Here is a 24807-nt window from a genome sequence, read left to right as displayed (position 1 = left end):
TGCCAAACACACACACACACACACTCACAAGCACGTACGAACTCTAGGATAATGCAAAAGGACAATGTCTGCGCCTTGCATAAGAGTCTAAAAATTAAACGAGACAGTTTCTCATTTGAATTTGTGCACTAACTAAGATATGCTATTCTGATTTCGATTACAGACTTCAGTTCAGTCTGAGGGTTACAAGCTTATTTGCCAGAACTAATTAACCGGCATAATAAGTACTCAAAGGGTTTGCTTTTCCAAATGAGATGGGAATCCTCCTCCACTCTCTGCCCACAAGGTTATATAATAATCGGCTTTTGTATAGTATTGACACAAAGTGATATAAATAGCATTAGCAGGCATTGGATATGGGGGAAAATAGAATGTTTTATTACACTGAAATCTGTTTATTTTCATTTTAGCAATTTTGCTAAGAAATATAAGTAAATAAGTAAAAATATAAAGTAAATAACTCAGTAATTCTATTAAAAGATAAACTAGAGTTTAATATTAACATTGCCACCAAGTTTACTTACTACTTAACTAGAAGTTTACATGGACTTGAGGTAGAAGAAATTCACATGCAAAATGGGAAGAATGAGAAAATTAAATTGGCTCTTGAAACTTTAAAACTTTGAAATCAATTGGATATAAAAACTCTGTCCTTTTTATTTTTCTATAAAAAGAGTTCTAGGAATCGCTAAATCAAATTCGAGAATCAAAATTTCTGACTAATGTCACTTCAGTTTCATCTTGGATGCAATTTTGTGCTGCTTTATGTAATTAATTAACTTTAGGCTTATCTTCAATATTATTAGCCGAGTTGGCAAACACTGCGTATGAGTTATGACTGAGCTGAGAAGCCATCAAATTGAAAATTATTGAATGATAAATAAAAGGAAAAGAGGCAAGTGCTGAAAATAGCAAATTTTCAAGGAATGGCAAATAAATGTAATTATGATAAATTGGAAGCCTTAAAAAGAGTGGGATACCGACTTGAATATTGGCTTAAATCTTCTTCTTCTTCTTTGATTTATAATAAAATAGAGCTGCATTTCGAAAATCAATCATAAAATTTTAAGTTCTATCGAAATCAAAAATAAGCAAACTATTTGCCTATATACTGCATATGGAACTTAATTGAACACTTGATTCATGCGAAGTTGTTGTCGGTTTGTTGAAAACTTTTGCTCTTTGTGTGTCAGTTAGTCAGTCAGTTACTTAATCACTGGAAGCTTAAATAATTTAGTAAGCTAAAACGGAAATCAACATTTTGTTCGTTTTGCACATTTCCCTCTTAGATAGTCAGTCAATCAATGGGAAATGGGAATAGGAATGGGTTTGGGGATGAAAGTGGACATGAACGAAGAGGTAAAGCGGTGTCAAAGAGCTTTATATGTGATGTACTTGTTGGCGGCACATGTTGCCAACCTAGCTTCCTCTAAGCCATATCCCCTTCTCCCACCCTAGCTCGGTGTTTCTCTCTGTTTACCCGGATGAATTCGAGCAAGTTTCGTTATTAATTTGGTTTTGTCTGTGTGTTGGCATCTCTGTTGATGTCTAAAAAGGTTGAGATTGAGGTTCAGTTCCTTTGCCAACAGGTTAGGTTACGGGGCCAAAGAACAAATTGATGAAGTTGCGAGGATTTTGAAATTAATTTACTATCTCCATTCAGGTGAAGTAACTCTTCGACTTTTACATTCTCGACCAACATTCAATGGCTTTCAATTTGGCATTCAGGCATAAACTTTAAGAACAGAAACAGAAACCGAATTAATGGAAAAAAGAAAGACCTGACTGTGATTTATTGTGTGGCATAAGAAGATTTACTTTTAATCTTTTGCTCCGATTCATCTCCACCTGGCGAAAGCCCCCTCAAGTGGGTCTCGTCTATTGAAAAGATGTGTGTGAGTGAGTGTGTGTTTGTGTGACTGCTGGAGTCGCCTTTCATCGTCTCACAATGACCCTGAGAATTACTTAAAGTTAGGGCTTATAAATGTAACCCTAAACGTTCTCCAGAATCCTTCTTGACTTTGGAATACATAGCATTTCGAGCATTTCAGTTAAATTAATTGCAAAAACGATAAAAATGGGGCAAACTTACCCCATCGGGTATGCATTTGGGCGTGGCTGTTGCTGTGGGACAGCAAAACTCCTTCAGCACATCCTGCAGCTTGCGTGTGGAATCTGCAATGAAAAATCAACAAAATAGTGAGCTAAAATGTAAGCCACGGATTATGCAAACATCTAGGAGTGGATCAGGTGCCTGGTGCCAAGAGCAAGCGGTGAGATGGCATCAGGTGTCTTAGCTGCACCCTGTCACGACTCGGTCTCGTGTCAATTGCTCTAGTGGCGCCAGTTTAATCGATGTCTTAAGTGGGGCACTCTGTGGGCGATGCAGCACACACGCACACACTCAAATACACACACACACAGCGGAAAGTATAATTAACTAATGGAAAACAACAACGACAACTGAAACACTGACAGAGAGAGAGAGAGAGAGAGGGGATAGAGAAGGAAAGAATGTTACCTGACATATGTATATAAGTTGTGTTGAGAGAACTTTAGTTAAACTGGGTTAACTTGGCAGTCAATTGCCCAAAATGTGAACCCATCGTCAGAGAGTCAGAGCCAGAGTCAAAGTTTTATTAACTTAATGAGAGTTTCGTATGTTGCATGCACTACGTTGTTGCATGGGGCAGTCTGTTGCTTTTGCTGTTTGCTTGCAACCGCAATTCTCTAGAGTGTTTGCACTTGAATACTTCATGGCATTGGCTGCAGCTGTTGCTGACACTTTGCCATTCTCAACAATCTACCATCCATCCAACCAGCCAACCACCCTAAAAACCATTTCCAACCACACACTAATACGCACCTGCAACCGCACCCAAGCCAGCAAGAGACAACATAACCTACGATCCAAGAGGGTCGTTTGATTACTTTAGCAGACAACCAATGTAAATGAAACGGAATTAAATGCAACTACTTGTAAGCCATATTTGGGGTAAATAACATAAAATTTCACTAGGACTCGTCCCTCCGAAAGTGGATACTGCTTTGCTGAGTCCTAGTTAAGATATATCTTCAACTAGTTTAAACAGATGAGTGGATTATTATAAAAGATAAAGATTGATGACGCCCTGCACAACTTGTAATTACATTTGCCAAATTTGCCATCTTCTGAAGTACTTTATGAACAACTCTTGTGTATATTTACTCTTTACTTTTTGGTAAGTAGACAAAAAGAAATCCACAAGGAAAAAATTCCAACTGATGGTTACCCAACTTAACTCAACTATCTTAAAATCTTTCATCTTCAAATAATGACTAAATAGAGTGTGGGCTTAACTAAAATGCTTATAAGAATAGTTGGGATACCTCTGTAAGTTTTTGTTTCAAGGAAAAATGCAATCCCTACCCCCTTCTCTACCCACTCCCCGTTTCGCACACACTCATCTAAACATTACTCATATAGAGTAATTCCCTTTGGCAAACTGCTTTAGCAGTGAAGTGCATCATTTGCAAAAGGTAAACTACTTTACTCTACTATGTCAAATGGCTTTAGTTGCTGCAGTAGCAGAAAAACGAAAGAGTAAAACCCTCTGAGAGGATTACCGGAAATAGACATAACCACAGACCATGACGGCTGACGGTGACTTGGGGAGTGAGTGAGTGGGTGAGTAAGTATTCCAGGACTGGTAGCAGTTCGGGAAGAGAGGAAGTCAAATTGAAACGAAATCTATGCTGAAAGTCAATTTCGAGCAAACGAATTCCACTGAAATTTGTTATGATAAACCAATGGATAATGATGACGTTCCTTTCCTTACTCTGGCTTCTGTAGTAGTTGCTTAGTTACTGGAATTCAAATTGATGGAATTGCTCTAGTTCTACTTCGCACTCCATCAGCCAGTCAGGTGTTGAAGTCAATCAATTGAATTCAATGACATGTTAAACGTGTGCACTGATTGCACTTGAGTGAAATGCACTTTCAATTGAATGCATAATTAATCATTTTCAATTTCACATCCAATGAATGATACGAAGCATTCATATAAATAACTGTTTAATATGCTTTATAAAAAAATCATGTCTTTTCATATCAGTCTAGTTGAAGTTCGTTTTTGAAATACCCTGCGGAATTTAGTTGGAGTCACTTGCTCATGATCTCAAATGTTTCCAACAACCTTGGTAAGCAAATCGTTTCGGAAATAGGATTGCAAACCCTTTGAACTCATGAGAAGAATGAGCTTAATACTCCATTAAAATATGTGGGAATGAATTTACTCTGGACTATCTTTTTTTCCCTCATTTTCATAAGCCCTTTTTCTGATTTTCAAAAACACTTTACAGGGTATTAAGTAAATAATGATTTACATTTAATAAACTTACATGAGGCCAATTCCTGTAGCTGCAAGAATTCTCTTGGTGATAATTTATCCCATTTCTGTGCTGCAATGCCAATATTCATGTTGCCTGAAAGTATGCAATAATGCCGAGACAAAACAAAATACATATAATAATAATAATAATACTGGTGACAAATTGTAATCATCCAAGCCAAGTCAGACCAAGCAATAACAACAACAACAATACAGTCACCGAGTCGTTGTCTGTCCATTTATAATGCAAATTCAAGCATAATTTATTGCAATTTGCATTTACAAATGCCAAAAGGGTGTAAATGCAGGAATTATTGACTCACCCACACACACACACAACACACACAAGTGAGAACACACAATCAAACACCCACAGCCACGTGCCCATTTGATAGTATGTGTGAGGAGCACGTAACTTTTGTCTGTGTGTGTGTGTGTGGGCACAGCCATCCTCTGACTACCTTTCCCCTTCAGCTCGTTCGACGGAGGGGAAAAACCAATAAAATGTTGAAATGTTGAAAACTAAATTGGTAAAAAAAAATGTTTATCGCACACGTAAACGCTTTTAGCTTGACAATCCTCAAGTTGTTTCGATATATATTTTTATCCCACAACACAACAGAAAACAACACACCATCACCACCACCTACAACAACACCAATATAAACTATAGCAACAACAACTGGCAAACTAAATAAATTGCGAATAGAAATTCGCACAATGTCCTCCTGCCGTTGGGGAATAAAATAGACGAGCAAAACCATTCACTAATTTACTAGCCAGATTGAGTTTATAAAAATGTTTTCTTTACTTTCAATTGCGTTAAAAGAAAATGTTAAAAATAAAACACAAACGTTTAGATCTTTTAAGCCAGTTGTATTTATGTTGAGCCAATTTTAAAGTTAGCCCAAGAGACATCTTTGAAATTATAACAATATTAAAGAACTTGGTTGTTATTATGACAAGACTCTTATTCAACAATTGTCACTTGGAAACGGCTTAAAAATTGGGAAACAAAGTTCTTCATTTAGGTTTAAGATAAGTTAACACTTTCAATACTTCAAGAAGGATTAATTAACCCTTATAAATAGTTTTAGATGCAAAACTGATTTTTTATTTAACGAGCACAAGATGTTTCAACAAAATTCAAAAGACTTCGATAACTTCAGAATGCGAATAAGTTTCGTCTGGACAACAGGTCGTATGCGTGATATTCAAGTTACCATTGTAAGTGCTTCAAAATTTTGAAAAGTATTTCATGTTTTAGTCATTTGATTTGATATATTTGGGAATATATCATTGCCCACTGTGCAATTTTTTTGTGATTTGTCAAAAGTGGAGGGAAACAAGGCACATTATGAGGCAATTTCCACTCACATTTGGTTATCTCCCAGTTCGAATGTGTGTGTGTGTGTGTGTGTGTACACGGGGTATGCCATTTGCTGTTTGACACGTCATCAGCAGAAGAAACAGCAGCAGCAGCAGCAGCATCATTATTATTATCATCATCATCAATGATTATTTACGTAAGCATAATCGTGTTTTGGCTTTGATCGGGAAACATTAATCGATGAGTTTTGTGGCGTCATAATGTTGCCTGCCCCCGCTACTAGCCCCTGCACTCCTGGCCCTCAGCTGTTGCTACCGTTGATGATGTTTCCGTACCGTTTCGTTGCCATTGCCTTAGTATTGGCGCATGTCATTTGTCGTTCGCCATTTGATGGCATTTTGGAATAACTCACACACACACACTCCCACACGCCCACTTACCTACACACACACACACACTCATGCACACCAAGACAAGTTGGCATGTGCCAGCAACAGACAGGTATACAAATGGGATAGATAGAAAAATGGACAAACAGACGGATGGACATTCATTCGAGTGGTATTGCCAGCGGGATTTGTATTTTATATTTCGTTCCGTTATATCGCGCTCTCTCACACACACACACACAGACACACACTTGCCGCCCTACTCTCTCCTTCAACCCTCACTCTTCACTCATTTGCTCGATTTTTTTCTGCGTTCTCGATTTTGCTGCTTTGGCATTTATTTTCGTCTTTTTGGCCATTTAACGTTTTTATTTATTCATTTCACAAATATTTTTATAAAGCTTTTGTCTTCAGATGTTGTTATTTTTAGATGTATGGCAAATTGTATCAAACTGATTGAACAAATGAATGACTGACTGACTGGCTGACTGAATGACTAACTGACTAATGCATGGAAGTGCGTATAGTTTTTTTGTTTTCCTTTTTCCAGGCTGCTCTTCATCCGGAAGGTAATAAAATATTAACAGGCACTTAAATAATGCCACGCCCCCTACTGACCACCTAAAAAAAGTCATTATTTACAGCTCATTTGAAGTGGCTGAAGCCTGCAGAGCGTTAAAAGTTTTCTTTTCTTATTCTTTGCACCATGAAAAAGCAAATAAAAGTACTAATCAGCGGGTAATTAGCATTAGAGAGCCGACTAGCATATACTCTATAAAAATAACAAATGGTATAGCGTTGCCATACCTTACAACGAACAAAGGTAAACGTTTTATTCAAACATTCCTCAGTTGTTTTCTATAGCCTCGGCATTTCTTGAGCAATTGAAATGAAAATCGAAATATAAATACAAACTTTAAAAATACAAATTTCTACGTCACAACTTCGAATAAAAACTTGACCTGCTTTTATACCTATGCTCTCTCTCTTTTTCCCTCGCTCTCTAAACAAAGTTGCTGAAAAGAAGCAGACAGAGAGAGAGAGATCCCAATCCCTCATTAGCTCTCGACCAACAGCTGCTTTGCCTAGTTTAGTTAGCTGACGTTTCCGTAAACAGATTTATTTAGACTTAGCCTTCGCTTAGCAGATGTTAGATGTAACAATTGATCAATGAAATGTTGGGAAATTTCACTAATGCTATGTGGTAACTATGTGGTTTATTGCATTTACGCTTTTCCAATGACGTAGCAAATGATTCATAAACAACATTGATAGTTGAGGTAGTCAGTATCCAAGCAATTCAATGAATGGTGTCAGCTGTTTAATGCTGATCTAGTCATATATGTATGTATAAAATTTATGACAAATGATTGCCCTGTTACACACTTTGACTACTTTAATATGCTCGTTTATTGCCAGAGGTTAGAGGGTATAAAAACCACAGTATAGCCGTATATGGGAATGCTAATTGCGGCATTAAGATGGTCTGAGGGTGTGGGGTTTGCTTTTCTTTTGTAAATCATCAAATATATGTAAGACTCTTGAATGAAATGCTGCTGTTCTTAATGGTCGCTCTGACGGTCCTTGGCCATATCATGACAACGAGAAAACTTCAATAAATGGCCTGGATTTCCATGCTGCTTATTGGATTTGTCCTTTTTTTCCATTCGTTTGCCTTTTCTTCTCTTTATTTTTTCGTTTTTTGGACAAAGTTCAATGTCCCTTCAAGTGCTTGCTCTGCTTTTATGCTGTCCACATAAAATATTATTAGATTATGCGTTTTTTTTTTTTTTTTTTGTCTCCGTTCTTTTCTCTTCAACTCTGTGTCAGTCTGTATCTGTATCTGTATCTGTGGTTCTAAGCATGTAATTCGCATACAATAAGCGTCCTTTTTTTATGAGACACTCGCTTTGATAAAGGAACTCTTACTTGGCTTTCGTTTCGTTTTGTTTTAGCCAACAAAAACACAACGAATATAAATTGCCATAAAATTCTCCAGCAAACATAGATACAGGAAATTTTCCTTTTGATTTTTTTCACATCTCTTTCGCTTAATAACAACAATAATAAAAGTAAATCAAATAAAACAGCAGCATATTGTGATGTTTTATGGCCTTTAGCTTTTTTTTGTTGCTCTGTGGGTTTTGTATTTGTTTTTTAAATAGCCCAAAACCAAAAAAAAAAAGGGGATCCATTTTTTCACCACATCAATAACAATTTAATTTTTTTTTTTAATTACCTACAATGCCCAATGATAATGCCATTCTGTCACTTGATTCACTTATGTGTGGTAATTAGCTGTTTACATAAAATTATACGCTTATATTTAAACGTGATTTATATTTATGGATTTGGTTATGTATTAAAATATTTATGCATTTTAATTATGCCAACAAATCTGAGCATCTAAGTGCTGACAAACCATTCAACCAATTAATGGCAAATTGCCATTACCCAACAAGTAAATGGCTTTAATGCGAAACATTGTTTTATTGAGTAGGCTAAAAGAGATTTACCACACGGCTATATGGCATATGAGATATAAATGATATTCAGAAGTAGCGAGAGATTACAACGATGTAACGAGTGACGAATAAGTAAACTGATAAGTAATGAAGTAAGACGATAAAGCCCATTACTAATCATTATTGACTATATCAAGATATCAAAAGTATTAAGCTCCTGGCAAAAAATCGTTTGATTCACAGATTACCCATTTCTTAAACATTTTAAATGAAATAATCTCAAGCTGAATATTTAAATCTCTTGTTCGAATAACTTTTCATGGGGAAGAACTTGCAATTGGTTTAACTTTTTAGTCTCAGTAAGCAAATCTTAGCAATTTTGTTAGTGTTAATCTCACCCAAGTACTTACTTTACACTCAAACCACTTGCATTACGTTTCGATTATAGTGATTTATCTAATCGATAAACAATTGTTTGCAATTTAAATATTGCACTATCTCTCTAACTCCCCCCCACAGTTTGCTTCAATTAATGTCAGAGCGAACAACAACAATAACAAAAATAACAAGAACAATTTGCCCCATTTATTTGCTAATGCCAACATGCCATCTATATATGTATGTAGATATATCGAGTTGATATTTTGAGATATATGCATACGGATGTGTGTGTTGTGTTCCCACTGATTCTCGGATGGTGAAATGAAACGTATTTACCAATGACTTGCTTGTTGTCGAGCATAAATTGCTTGAGTGCACAAAATGTTTGCGCTTTTTACATGAGAACCGAATTCATTGAATGACTAAAAAGGGAGTGAAACGATATTCAGACATTTCCGAACTGAACTGAACTGAAGTATTTGTTTTTGTGAAATTGACATTATTGTTTATCAGACACGGTTTGGGGTAGGTCGTTGGGGTTTCTTTTTGTTTCATTTCGCATGCAAGATTTTGTATCCGCCGAAAAGTGTATCTAGAATTTTTGTTGGCAATATATCATGGATTTATGCCACGTATTTAGTTTTGTGCCACACACACACACACACACACACAGATAACTTTTTATGTTCCACCCACATGAAAAAAAGGGAGAATACCCTCTAGTGCATGGGGCATATTGGAGCAAAAGTGAGAAGCACTCCAATTGTTTACATTTTAGGAACAACATGGTCGTTCTGGGAGAGTTGTAGTTGGACTGGGGGCTTAAGGTTTTACTTTCGTCTGGTTTGGTATGTGGTAAGCCCGCTGTTAAACGGCTTAAACTCTGCCATAAACTGTCAGTTTAGCGCACACAGAACAGAATAGGGCGGCAAATGTCACAGCAAGCCGAAAAAAGGATGTTCACAGTAAATAAAAATACCCCATGGAATGAAAGGGCTAAGACAAAACCAGCAAACATACACACACGGAGAGAAAGGGAGATAACGCGAAGCAATTAAAACTATGGACTTGGGCATGGTCATGGGCGTGGAATAAAATGCAATTGTGTAGGGCTGTCGCGGCTGGACGAAAGTGGAACCCTACTATCTATATCTATGACTATGTCTAACCGCAGGAAACGCGTTGCGAGCTTTGTGCCTTTCGCACCACTTCCGCTTGTCAGCGGTGAAAGCTCCTCTGTCATTGTTAGTTCGCTTCAGTTCTTTAGCGAGAGAGAGAGAGCGAAAGAGGGGGAAGGAGAGAAATGGCAGAAGGTTCCCATACAACTATATCTCCTTTATCAAATGCTGGTCATGCACAATCAGCCGCGACACAGAAGCAGACACAAAGCCCTGGCACAAAGGATACATAGAATGAGAAAGTCGGGGGAAGCTCAGAGCTCTCCCCAAAGCAATTGAATCAAATTTATTGTCTGCATCCGCTGCTGCACTCACCACCCTCCCCTCCGCCACCACTCTTGGCATCTTCTTTTCACTATTTTGCTACTCGTGGCATCTTCTCTTCGCCTTCTTCTTGCGTCTCTCCTACCCATAGTCAGTTTGGCATGTAATGTCACGTCCTGTTTTTACGAGGATCAAGTGCACAAAGTATGACGGCAAACGTTTCAAAATGAAAAATTAAATATAAATGAGATTTGCGCATAGATTTTCCCACTTAGTTTTTTTCCTCTCTTTTGCCAAAAATAAAAACCGAACAACAAACTGCTGGACGTTGAAAATGTCAATAGCCCACAGCGGACAAAGGGAAAATTGCTGAAAATGGGAAAAATGAAAAAAACCAATCTAAGAGGGGACCAAAACCGAAGTTTGTATGCACTTGATGACTGTTTCGAAACTAAAACATTTAAAGGTAACTCAATATGCTCTACTAGACTTAAGCTCAGTTATTGTCGTGTCAATTTGAAAGAGTTGAATCTTGGGATTTCTGAAAAATTCTTCCAAACCATTTAAATTTTAACTTCAAAAGACATAAAAACTTTGCTAATTTCCAAAATGGAAATTCAAGCATAGACGAAAACTCCAATCGCTTCAATATTTTTTATCTGCTAAAATTGCCAAAGGGCTCTTATCTGAAATTGGCATTAAAATTTGAAGAGCGTTTAATTTCAGCCTGAGCCCAAATTCATTTCCAAAATGTCTCTTTGGGCCATTTGTTGTGTAAATTGTTTGGAAAAAATGAAAGTCTGGCCACCTAGCCAATCTATATGCTCATTGTTTGAGGTTAGAGTCGTTTAATAGCTTATTTTAACGAGGCACTTAGGCAAATGTAGCCAAGTTAGTTGTCAATTGAACGAAAGGGAATTTAGATTAGTGGGATAAAGGAACTAAAACGGGGTTTCTCTAAAACTGAAGCATCTTTTTGCCTAACAGCGTTACCAGACAATTAATATTTTAGTTTAAAGCCCAGTTTAAAAGCGCAGCTTCTTCTAAACTAAACTAACTTATGTAATCACTTACTATGTAGAAATTCAATATATTAATGAAAGTTCCATGAAATTGGTAACAAAATCGAAAGTTGAAGCCTTTTTCCATCTTTTTTTTTAGACTTTTTCAATTCGTGCCAAGTTGTTTAAAAAGTCAGTGAATACTTTTCTCTTTTTCTTTTGAATTTTAGCTATTCTTTCCATTCCCTTTTGCACACAACTTAGCATTGTTTGTTTTGCTTTTCTTTTCGGCGCCCTTTCACAATATTATTCTCTTTGTTCTCTCTTGTTTTCTTGAAGGCGCTGGCCCTGAAAAATGAGTTTAGTTTTTGTTTAAGCTGGAAAATGCATTTGGGCATTGAGTTCATTAATTGCCGTTAATTGGGCGACTAAAATGAGGGATTTTTCTCTCTGGTTCTTGGTTTTTCTTGTCGTTCTGTCGTTTGGGCCATTGGGCAAATTGTTTTCAGTTTTATTTAGACAAGACAAGAGAAAACTTGGCGTAAAGGCCAACCTCCGACAAGTACGTGCCATGAATGCTTAATTAATGCTTGAGAAATGCTTTTTATGGCCAAAAATAACTTAGTAACAAAGTCGTGCTCAATGCATGGCAAGAACACGAAGCCGGGGAGGCTGGGGAAAGAAAAACGCCTTACGGCCAAAAAGGAAGTCTTGCGAAAATTTGCCATAATGTTGGCCATAAGCAGAATTTACAATACCGCATAAAGTAAAAGTGCGAGTGCGAGTCTTGCGTCTCCTTCCCTGCCCAACCCCCAGTTGGTTGCTTTCGCCTTTTTTGGATGGTGCTAAAACACATTTCCGCTAGCTCAACATGGGATAGATAGCAAAATTTGCATGGAAGCCTTTTGACTTTTCACTTTGATCGACGGCGGACAGCCTTCAGTGGAAATTGATGCTGCCCAACCCCAAACCCCATCCGCCTTTAGAGATTTTTGGGCCAAGTAGAAGTAGAAGAAGCGGACTGAAAATAATTTCGAACAATAAAAACTGTTTTGTCTTCGATAAACACACACACACAGAAATAGAGGGGCCCCATGCATGTCCGCAATATAAAAATAGACAAACAAACAAACAGACAAAACAGCAGTCAGTCAGACAAATCGGACAGACTTTCTCAGATATATATATGTATATACATTTGAATGAAGATAGATATGTATAGATAGATAGATAGATGGAAGGGAGCCGGACGCCGCATCTTTCGGCACATATAAAAATACCAAATGATCTGATTCCAAAATTCTCGTTTCGATTCTCCTCTAATGAAGTGGCGTGGATTAGGGTGAGAGAAGGGGCCCCAACCTTAAGATATTTGCCAATGTCTCTGGCCCCCCAGCCAGATGAGATACCCACTTCGTACCATAGACCTGCCAGGTGCAGGTGATTTGAGCAATCGCTGTGATGCCAAGTGCTGTGACTACAATTAAAAGTGATTTTCCTTTTTTGCTTCCATTTTACAAATTGAATGCTTGAATGCATTTTCCCCCATCTTGCACACACACACACACAAAAGTGCAAGATGAAATCGAAAAGAAAATTCATCATGATTTCAATATTCAAATTGGCTTAAGTGAAATAAATTCAATTGAATAAATAAAAGCCAGCAATCATTGAAGCATTGATTTCATTGATTTAATTGAACACCATTTCAACTTGTATTTAAATTTCACATAAAATGTCTGTACAAAATTATTGCAACTTAACAATTTTAAAGAAGAAATTATAGATCACAAAATGTGACCGTAACCGATTAGCTTTGCAGATCAGCTTGTGTATTTAGATTAGAACTTTTATAGTTAAAAATATCAAAATTTCCAAATTTTACCTAAAATAACACCAATCTGTCTGTGAAGTTGAAGTATATGAAATATTACAAAGAAGGTTTTGATATAAAAACTTTCTAAATGAAATATTATATTAACTTCTGAGAAAAAGTGTTTTGAAAAAATGTCCACTCCTCAAAAGCTGACGCCTTGCGAACCTCGAAGCCCCTTTAACTACTCACCACTCTTATAACATTTCTAGATCTTTTTTTAATAAGTGTGCAATTTCGTAGCCAAATAATGTTTAAGCCTTTGTTTAAAGTAAACTTTAATGTCCATGAAGTGGCGCAAGTGCAAATATATTCCATATCAATGGCCTAGAGGAATTTATACATTTTGTAGTATTGTCGAATTTAGATGCAGAAAGCATATTCATGTTGAGAAGCCATCAGGAAGTATATACTTTAGTTTTTTAATGACCCTGCATGCAGTTGCATCTTGGCCTGGCAAAGGCTATGTATGCCATCGCCATGACACATGAGATATGGCAGCATTTCCTTTACCAAATCGATTCGAAACTTACAGCAGCAACAAAAACAATGAGGAATAGCAAAAGCATTTTGGCTGCCCCAAATTACAAACACACACACACACACAGAGAGAGACACAACATATACGCAGCTTAAGCACTCATCACCCAGCAGAAGCAGTGGCAGCAGCAGCAGCAGCGTTCTCTGACGTCAGAATTGGTTTTCGACCCAAAACGAGGAAACCGCAACGAAAATGGCCATTGAATTGGTTACGTTGCTGTTGACGTCGTTGGCGCTGCTAGTAACGGATTTCCCTCTTGTCTTTCCCACTGATTGCCATAGTTTGTTATTGTTTAATACAATTCACGTATGTCCCGTTTGTGTGCGGTTGTGTGTGTGTGTGTGCTTTTAGTTTATTGACATTCATTGACTGACTGTGTATTTGTTTTAGCCTCGTCGAAAGATAAATGAAAAATTGATTGTGCTTTACCTTAATATTTTGGCAAGCTGCAAAAACACTTGAAATCTGGCCAATCCCCTTTTTCCCCTTTTCTCCGCTCCTCCCCCATTCATTCTTCTCCTTTTTCCCATGTGTCAATTAAGAAATTACAATGAAGCTCTGCAAAGTATGCAACGATATTTTTCCTATATCGACAGCTTAAGCTTCTCTTTGAAAAAATGTGTGTGTAAGTGTGTAGGTGAGTGAGTAAGTGTGTTGCTCGTGTGTGTGTTGCTCTGGGTTATGGCCAATTGTATGGTGAACTTGTGATGAATGACTGACACATGTAACAAATTCAAGGCACTCGAAATTCAAATAAATCAAAGCCATGACAAAATATTGAGAGCATTTTATCGTTTAATTGGAGTGTGCCACACGCATATCGACAAAAGAAGAAGAAACAACAAAAAAATAATAATAAATAATAATAGCCAAAATGACAACAACAAGAAAAATCTATGCATATACACATAAATACGAAAAAGACAGCAAAATTTGACTGACACATTTGACATTCGCCTGAGGCAGGTCAAATGAAAATGCCACCAAAACGAGCAACTGAATTGAACGATGATGATGATGATGAGTGATTTCTATCATTGTAAAGTTGACAATATTTATATAAATCAATGGATTTGGTTTCTTTTGTATATAAATATAGACCAGAGTTGCAGAGAATTAAGTTAAAACTAAACTTTCTTAAGCATTAAGGCAAAATTTGACTTGATATTGGGACATTGCCAATTATATCGGAGACCGCATATTAGCTGACTTGGGTTTACTCTAACTTTAGTCGACTACATTCAAGATTTAAACTTAAGAATGAAGAGCTAGAGAATAGTTAGAGCTTAATAAGTTCTGCTATTCTTAATGCTATTTACATACAAAATCATTACAAGTCATTGGCCAATCCGCCAAGACATTTGTATAGTTAAAGCAATTAACGAAATTTTGCATGTGTTAGTAGTTTGATATGTACTTAGGGACTAAATATAAGCATGTCCTAATGCTGACAAACGATTCAAGTGGCCCATGTGATGTAAAGACAATGTCCTGCGGTATTATGTCTTAGCCAACCTATCGATTGAAGGCTAAGGCCACTGGCCAAGCACTTTAAATGTTTAGTACAAAATGCCAGAGGCAGTGTGAGCAGTGAAAGTAGATCGAATATGGCAAATCGTCTTTATCTTTATGAAACCTACAGAAGACATGCCTTATTCTACTTTTATTATTAAGTTTCAATATAAATAACTGAAATTTTTAAATATACAGGATTTAAAATAAAGGGCTCAGAACTAAATTTAGAAACATTCTTTCGTAGTTTTGCGTTTCACGTTTTAAATAAATATAAATAGTAATTTTGAAATGTGAAATTTCAAAAAGAATTTTTAAAGGATTACTTTACATATAAAGCACAGAAATATATTCCACAAATGGGATCCAAGCATTTTAATATCTATTTCAAATTCTATTTGTAGGTATTTATTTTTTCAAACCAAAATTTGTATAAATTTGTAATGAAAGGTTTCCCCAGTTTATGCTCTAATCGAATAGTCGAAGATTTGGCCAAATTCTTTTAACCCGTAGCTAACCTTCTTTACGAGAACCGTTTGAATTGTTCTACCATGCGTATACTTAACCTTTTACATTTGCACAAACTCACACACATGTGGAGTGAGAACAAAGGACATGGCTAGGACTGTAAGGCTGTCAGCTGTCATTAACGCATACAAACATCCATACCATCTCTATATATACCTATATATACATATGTATATGTATGTCCGTGTCCATGGATGTACAGACGTCACTTTTGTGTGCGTTTGTCGTCGTATATCGTCGTCATCATCGACATTTGTTGTAATGCGCAAATATGGCAAAGGACTGCCGCGTCCACAGCGGCAATTCATAGCCGTATCCGGGTCGCATTTGGGTCCGGGGCCAGGACATATGCAAATGTCGAACGGCAAAAAAAGGTAAAAATGCTAAAATGGTAATGCGAAGTCGGTCAAATCGTTTGCACATAAGCCTTATTTGCATCTCATTAATATGGACTGTAAAAGCTGCCCCAAACACGGATCTGTAGGATGGGAAAAGAGGGTGGCAGGACTAGTGTGTGATAATGACGTCATCAATGGAGCTTGGTGCTTTGTTTTAGCAATATGCTTCCCCCACACACCCCATAAGTGAGATAATTATTGCAATCCAAATTGTATGTTCCATCTAGTCACATGTGTGTGTGTGTGTGTGTGTGTGTGTGTGTGTGTGTGTGCGTCTGTGTGGGCGTGACATTTGGCACGCCTAATGAGCATGTCCTGGACTTGCCACTTCAATGATTGACATGCCCACATCTATATATATATATATCTCTCCCCCTCCTCTTACTCTATCTCTCTATCTATCTCTCTCTCTGCTAGTTAATGTCACAAATTTTTGATAAATTGTTTTATGGCTCATAATTTGTGCAACTTTTATGGCATTTACTTTCCATTTTTCTGCCATTTTTGGATGGATCTCTTTCTTTTTTTGGGATACTCCCGCCTCATGTTTATGTTAATAGTTGTAGAGAGAAGTGGCAACAAAATTGAATTTAATTATTAATAAAACATATTTTGCTGTCTGCTCGGTTTGTTGCCTTTGCTGTTGTTGTTATTGTTGTTGTTGGATTCCTTCTGTCAATGCAAACAACAAGCGAGTTTTATTTATTCAACATTTTTGTATATTTTTTCGTTTTTTTGGGTGGGAATTTATTTACTACGTGTGCCTAACCAACCTCTGTTTTTTTTTGGGTTCAGAGTTCAGACAGGCGAACTCCACCCCGACGCAAGAAAAAAGAAGAAAAACCCAAACCCCAAAGAAACGATGAAACCTGGAGGCTATTTACATTTTGATAAACATGAACAACATCAACATCAACATGAACATGAACAATGAGCATGATGTTCCGAACTGATGAGGAGAATGATTACCATCATGATAATGATGATGATGAGTATTTATCTATTTCGATGTTTATATATTTACATACCTTCTTATATATTATTGTTTGTTTCCAGTAGAAGACGTTGAGCACTTGGAGTCGGACTTTAGAGAAAGTGATGGCGAGAGGCCACCAAGACCAGGGAAAGTCTGTCTACCTTCCTTGGACTAATGCATGCTGCAAGAAAACAGAAAGACAAATTTTACATATAGTATACAGAGTGGTGGTTTATCAGCATTTGAAAACATCTGGGCCAGAAAATCTGCTTTCAAGCTAAGTGAAGATAATTTGTAAAGACTTTGTGAGAGTTTTGAATGATGATTATATATTTGTTATGACAAAAAGCATTTCCATTTCAACTTCAATAGATGAAGCTGTTTTTCTTGTTCTAGATTTTGTTTTTGAGCTGAACCTGATGTAGATTGATATGGATTCTACTATATACACATTGCTTGTATGAACCCAATATTAGCATTTGAGGGGCATTTGTTGTTACCAATCGGGTTTCTGGTATAAATTTTCCCATATGGAAATCACTTAATTTAAGTCAAGCTTAAGAGAATTCCTGTAAGTTGTTTACTTCACATTTAAAGTAATTAAAAGCATTTTTTATTACATAGAGTGTGTAAAGTGATAGTAAGTTGTCATGACAACATTCGAAGAACTGTTAACAAATGTTTACCCAACATTTTCTCAAGTGCTCTCTCATATCTATTCCAAGAAGGACTAGAGTGTACCTTCATTCCACGATTCCCCTCATCCGTTTCTCTAGTTTAACCACTCGAACAAAGAGTATACAACAGTTCAGCATTGCCATGGGGCTTCTTCTATTTTTGTGCTTCTGCTTTTTGTTATTAAATAAATACTTTTTCCATTATTTGTTTGTGAGGCAAACGAAAGAGGCAAAAAAAAATGTTCGTGGATTTATACAAATACAAATAGTAAGCTTTAATTTGTTGACCAAACTCGTTTTGGGGATAAAAACATTAAGCCTTGTTATAATACAAGTTCATGCTATATTTATATAAGATTGCACTTTTAAGCCCTTAATAAAATGGGGTTAATGCTGGCATTTTACGTTTAACTAAAGCTGCAGCTTAACCCTAATTCCAAAGTCATATCAAGAGTGGATTTCTTTTAAAGGTAAAGAGATTAATATGATTTAGATGAATCATCTCGTTGTGAACATTTAAGATATTTATTTAATCATCCTATCTATACATATTTCTAAAATGCCCTGCCAACCATATGCAGTACGCATAACTTTTTCCTACAACTTTTCACAGGGCCAAACAATGTCAAATTATGTATGTAAAAACAATACAACAAAGCAAATGCATTTTGCTTAGGGGAAAATAACTTTTGCCTTCCTCCAACTCCCATTCCCATCCCTGAAAAATCCCCTTGTGGTTTCCTTTTGCTAGTGCAGTATTCCTGCGAAACTTCAGTGTCTGCCAACATATGTTTAACAACATTCTGAAAAAAAAAAAAAATAAATGTATATACACAAAAAACTGTCAGGCCAAGCCAAAGGTAAAGTAAAGTAAGTGCCTTGTAGTTAGCAATATGTGTATGCGAAAAAAGAAAAAACTTTTTCATGCATATAAAATAATTTGCTTGTTGTTAGAATGTGTGAAATTGAAATTACTTTCGAGTCTCCAAAGTGCCTTTTGCCCACCCACACGACCCAATCCCCATAGAAACGCACTAGAAGTCACTAAAGACAAGAGACAGGACAAAGTTTATGGTCATAAAGAAAAGTTCACAATCAATTTACAGCTACAAAAGGGTTCACATCATTTCATTAACAACATAATCATTATCTTCCCTATCATTGACAACATCATCATCCTCATTGCTGTTGTTGTTGTTGTCGCTCAGTCATTTGTTCACGTGGGAAATACAAAATATGCTGGCACGTGATTATGCCCAACACGTTTGTACACATTTCCGTAAAAAATGTATATTAATATACTACTACAACTAACACTCACAGGGCTGGATTAAGGGTATCATAAAATATTTCATCTCTCAATAGCATTAATCGAAAAGTTTACATAGTTAAAGAGTACTTAAACTTTTGGCAACATTTTCTTTTCCGGGATGAAAATATTTACAACTAGTTGCGGTTTGTTTCCACATATTTCAGTAAACTTACTCCCTAAAGTATGCAGTTCTTTCTCTTTGAAAGGATCTACTGATAGTTTTATATTAAAAATAATCTGGCGGAGACTTCTTTTTGGATTAAACGCATCTTATAGCTACTCACAGCTGTTATCTAATAATCCGACCCTGAATGCGTACATGTGTTTTAGTCTATGATATATATCAATCGATATAAAAGTTCGATAGGATAATGCTGCCTGCATTAAATGCTCATTAGTTGGCTTGTTGTAGTTATTGCTCTTTGTGTTGTTGCTGTTGTTGTTGTTTGTGGTCGTGTTGTAGTTGCTGATGTTTGCCTCCACTCAAATCCAAATCTAAAGCAAATTATCAGTCAGCGCCTCGTTTGCGTCGTCATCTAATCAGCGCGCAGCAAACAACAGAAAGAGCAAAAAACAAAAAAGCGCCACAGAATATATGCTTTGGGAATCGGCACCGACTACAGAGTACCCTGTGGGCAACAACTTTTTTGCGTTTCTTGAGTAGAAGTTGAGTAGAGTTAATAACGAAGATCAATCGATTGCAATCCAAGAGTCTCTTACCTGCTAATCTCCAGTGGAAGATTAGAGGAATATATGAAGATTCCCAAAATTTCACTTGCAGCAATATACCCTCATTCAATTTCTATAGGGTATCCTCTAAAAAGAAGAGCCAAACGAGAAAACTGACATGAATGAAATTTTTCGGGTAAAGAGGAGAAGTAGAAAACTTTGAATGTTTTTATGCCACGCCCACGGCTACCGTTTTGCCTCCCGTTTACCTCGCACCCTTTGTTACACTCCTCGCCACTGATTTGCGTGCACGAAAACCGTTTAGTTAGTTGGCTTTCTGGGTTCTATGTCACTTTTTGTCGCCTCCGCCTCCCCCGTTGTTGCTTCATTTCGGTTCGGTTTGGTTTTTTTTTTTTTTTTTTTTGTACGTTTTTCATTTGTGTTTTCCTTTTTCCATGTTATTTTTGGCATTTTGTTTGCTTTGGCGTTGCGGCTTATCACATAATTTGAATAAAGTAGCTGCAATCTTGTGTCAGTTTATCGCAAATTAGACTACAACAACACAGATAGATAGATAAAAAAAGCAACAACAGCAAAAAACCAAAAGCCAACAAGAACAAATTGGCCTGCGGATGAAGAAAAAAGAGAGAACAATGACAAAATCATAGTAACGTGTAATTGTGCAAGATTGAATGAGCGAAAAACTTTACGAAATTCATATTAAAGTCCAAATAAAGTATACGCCATGTGACACAAAAATGCATCAAAGTGACACGAGATCAAATTATATTATGCACATGCCGTAAGAGCAAAGTAAACTTAAGATACAATGCATGTGTCATGCCCTTTTCTTAAGAGAATTAAGTTTGTACTCTTTTGTTGATGACAATGATGAATACTCTGCCTTAAAGAAGTTGGGAATCACAAGTCAAGCTATAAGTAGTTTCTCCAACTTTTTCTACTGGCTATCTGATAAGTTCATACTGATTGAAGCTCAGTTACTTGAATTTCCCTTTCGCTGCACATAGATAACTGAAATGCTGGTACCCTTATCGAAAGGGTATACAATTATTGTTGACGTAAAGTGTGCAAAAGGTTGGCGGAGCATAATTGAATCAATCGCAAATTGCCAGCTGTCTCGTCTGCTTGATCTAGAGTCTGGGGCCTCCGCCTCCAATGTTGATGTCTCCATCGCTACGTCTGACTCTGATGGTTCCGATTGCTTCTGGAGTAAATTGCCTGACACTTTTAATTATGCAAAATGTCTAACTAGGCATTTGATGAATTGCTTTTGTGATAGGTGAATGAAAATGGGCTAGTCATTCTGCAAAGATGGAAAAGCAAAGAAAAGGGAAAAGAGCCCTGAACTTGTATTGACGAAAATTCATTAAGAAAATGCTTAAATGATAAGTCATAAACCATCATCAACCACTTAAGGAAACCAATTTTTCCTAGAAAATGTTTGAATTATATGAAATTATCTCAAATATAATCAGCAAAATGGCCAATTGAAAAATACTTGAATTCGATTCTCGTTTCTTCTTGACAGAAAATCTCGAAATCTTTTAAATGCAATTAAAGTTCTTGATTAATTTTTTTGTATTTGACTAAAATCCATTAATATTTATTTTATTTCACACATGTTAAGTTCGATTTCACTTTGATTTATCACAAAATTCGTAGAAATACACCAACATTTTGTATTGTATTACGTGAAATTCATAAAATTTTAAACGTACTCACATAATTATGATGTTCCTAGAAAAGGAAAACCCACTAAATAAAATGCTGCTTAATTGGAAAGGCCGAATGAAATTTGAATAGTCTTTTATGTTTGATTTTTTAGTATTTTTTAGTATAAAATTCACTTCCCTCGTTCTCGTGTGGGAGTGTGAGACTGTGGGCCTGGATGGGGGTTCCCCTTCCTTTTTTGTCGGCATTTTTATTTCACATAACATTTGCTTGTCAACGCGAAACTGTGCAGAATTCAGGGCATTCAGGCTTAAGTGTAGGTAATAACATTTTATATACTTGCACCTTTTCACTTCATTTTTTCTGTATTTTATTTCTTTATTTTTATTTTTTTGTGCACAAAATAATTTACCTTCTTGCTCTGTTGGAAAATGCCAAGCATTTTTTTGGTATACCCTAACTATAAATGGGGTATGTTAATTTAAATATACAAATTGTTGGTTTTTATGTCTGATCAGCATGACGGAGTATGATTTCCATTATTTATAAACATCTGAGATATCAACTGGATTTCAATTGTTTGTATATATATATATATTTTACAACTAACATAACATTTGATTTATAGCCCAAAAATGGCATTGGATTCAATAAAAGATTTTGGTTTTGTTATTCTTTTCATTACTCTAACAAAAAATTTATCATTATGAAACTGATTTAGCATGCAAAAAGAATTAACTTGGTTTTTTTTTATTATAAAAACTATTTCACGCTGATGTAACAATATTTTTCATGTGGCACTTTAACTTCTAACTAAAATCATATTTCATAAACTCTTTTCAAAGCTTCTTTTCAAATTCACTTAGAAGAGTATTGAAATTTCCACACATGCTTTAAGACTTCACTCAGGTTCTAGTCCTCCCCCTTCCCCCAGGGAGTCCTCCATCATAATATTTCGACATTATTTATGAACATTTTTCCATATTTATATTTCCATTTTCATTTTTTGGTATCGCCCATCATTATTACTTGACGAGTTTTTCATCTCAATGTTGCCTCGCGTTTTAATGTTTGTTTATTTATTGTTGCTTAATGCGTATATTTTAAATATACAAACATGTATATATTATTAACATATTTTCACTTGACACTTTTCTTCACTTTCGCTTCTTACCTGCTTTTGTTGTCCTTTGGTTTCCTTCTTAGTTTCGGTTACTTCGTTTAATGTTGCAGCATATTTTGTTGCGCAGTTTGCAGAGGAAAACTCGTTCTTTGTTTTGGTTTTTGTTTACATTTGAATTTTAAGTGGTTTTTTTAAGCATTTTTGTTGTGGTTGTAATTGTTTCCAAAAAAAAAAACTCACGCACTGTTTTGAAAATTTTTGATGGGTTTTTGTTTCTATTTTTTTTTGGTTTTTTTGTTTCTACGTTTATTATAAAAATATATGTTTATATATTTTGTTGTAAGTTGGACAAATAAATTTGTGATTTCGTTCGATTTTATGTTGTTAACTTTTTTGCTGTTTTTGTTTGTAAATGAATTTTTATTTTGTAAATATTTTCCACTTTTTGTTCGAGCTTCCGAACGCCGGCACTTCCACTGTAGAACTGAGCCACATTCTCTTTTCTCTTTCGCTTTTATACTACGGCACTGTGGGTCCAAAATCCAGATTTTGTGGCATTAACCTAAAAAATTTGTTGTAACAAAATCGTATTTAAACAATTACTTGTTGAACAGAATACTTTGAATATATCGAATATAAAAATATTTTTGTTTTTACTGCACCCCTAAAAATTTATATTACCATCTATTTTAGAAGCAATTGTTGAAAATATCTTATTTAAAATAAAACCAAAGTTGTTTATTTATAGTTTGCATTGCTTAATCAAGAAACAAATTTATTTTTTATTAATAACAGTTCAAAATAAAACATTAAAATTTAAGTTCTTGACTTTTAATTGCGATAATTATTTTAATCTTAATTAATCATTACGTATACGCTGCGTGGGCTAGTATGGGAGAACAAGAGGGCGTGGTCAAATTACTCCAATTTTTTTATTTTATTATGTACCCTAACATGGTTATATGTATGTGCAAAGTTTCAACTCTGTAACTGCATTCCTTCTAGTTAATGCCACAAAATCTGGATTTTGGACCACTGTGCACGGCATGGCTATGTGGCCAGTGACTCTCAAACTGTTGGCACAATCGGCTACACATTCGTTGGACCCCACTCAGCTGGGGTAACTTGCTCTCTCGTTCTCAGTCGCGCGCTCTCTTTTGCTGTGGATGCTAAGAGGGAGAGAGAGAGACCAAATGCTGCTGCTGCAGTTTCTGTTATCAAGCTAATGACGTCACACAAATTCTCATTTGTTAAATTGCACGTGCTAAATATTTTCACTCCATCTGTGTGTATGTGTGTGCGTGTGTGTAAGGGTGTGTGTGCGTGTGCGTGTGCGAGTTGTGGCCATAAATTAGCAGGCAACCTTTTGCGCTTTTCCCTTCCTTGTTCAGGGATTTTAGTACCCTGTGTTATTTAACGACATAAAACGGGTATATTAAAGCCATCAAGTCGTGTGTAACAGTCAATGAGCATTTCCTTGTATGTAATCCCCTGATCAACCTCAACAAGCAATTCCCCGAAATGTGCATTTATACGAGGGAAGCTCGACAAGTATTTTAGTTTAGGTAAAGGCAAATATTCAAAGTTATTCAAAGTCTAAAAATTTGAAAATTTCGCAATATACAAATAATAAAAAATTCAAATATATTAACCATATATATGTGTGATGCATGGTAAGGCGTCTTTTATATTCCCTTTCAATTCGTAAATTTACCTTTAGGTAAACATTTTAAATGCATTACATGAATTTACCTGAATTTGAAAAAGTTTTAGTCCTTTGTTTTGTGACCATATTTGGAAAAGCTAGTAATATAGTTGACGGTTTTTTAAAAGCTGTCCCTCGAAATATCTCCTATACTAGCAGATTATGAAAGAACTTTTTAGAGAACTATAGAGAGATGTGTTAGGTACTTTTGATTTAATTATCTCTCAAGCCATGCACACTTCTTCTACATAGGCTAAGTATCGATATCACACTGAATCGCGATTATTTGACTCTCTCTGATTTACATATAAAAGCATTTCATTTGCAGTAGATTGAGTAATCACAGGACAAATTGAGGCAACAAGCTGGTCTTAGCCAACAAATCCAAATCCAGCCTAGAATCCATTGGAATAAATACGAAAC

At 36.0% G+C, this 24807-nt stretch overlaps 1 protein-coding gene across 2 annotated transcripts in view; it reads right to left on the bottom strand.

Moving 5' to 3' along the window:
* The window catches only part of Dgk (diacyl glycerol kinase 1), a 52175-nt gene extending 29047 nt beyond the window's left edge, over positions 1–23128 (bottom strand). For both annotated transcript variants that reach the window (XM_068288963.1, XM_068288964.1), the window contains exons 1-4: positions 22731–23128; positions 17259–17387; positions 4381–4464; positions 2093–2175 (exon numbers count right to left, since the gene is read on the bottom strand). In XM_068288963.1, coding sequence (XP_068145064.1) covers positions 2093–2175; positions 4381–4459 — 162 coding nt within the window. In that variant the 5' untranslated portion in view covers positions 4460–4464; positions 17259–17387; positions 22731–23128. The remainder of the gene's footprint in view (positions 1–2092; positions 2176–4380; positions 4465–17258; positions 17388–22730) is intronic.
* Between the last annotated feature and the right edge of the window lie 1679 nt (positions 23129–24807).

Source organism: Drosophila tropicalis, unplaced genomic scaffold (genome assembly GCF_018151085.1).
Source record: "Drosophila tropicalis isolate 14030-0801.00 unplaced genomic scaffold, ASM1815108v1 contig_593, whole genome shotgun sequence".
Lineage (NCBI taxonomy): Eukaryota > Metazoa > Arthropoda > Insecta > Diptera > Drosophilidae > Drosophila > Drosophila tropicalis.
Note: the sequence above shows the minus strand (reverse complement) of the source record. Positions and strands in the feature narration are given on the sequence as shown.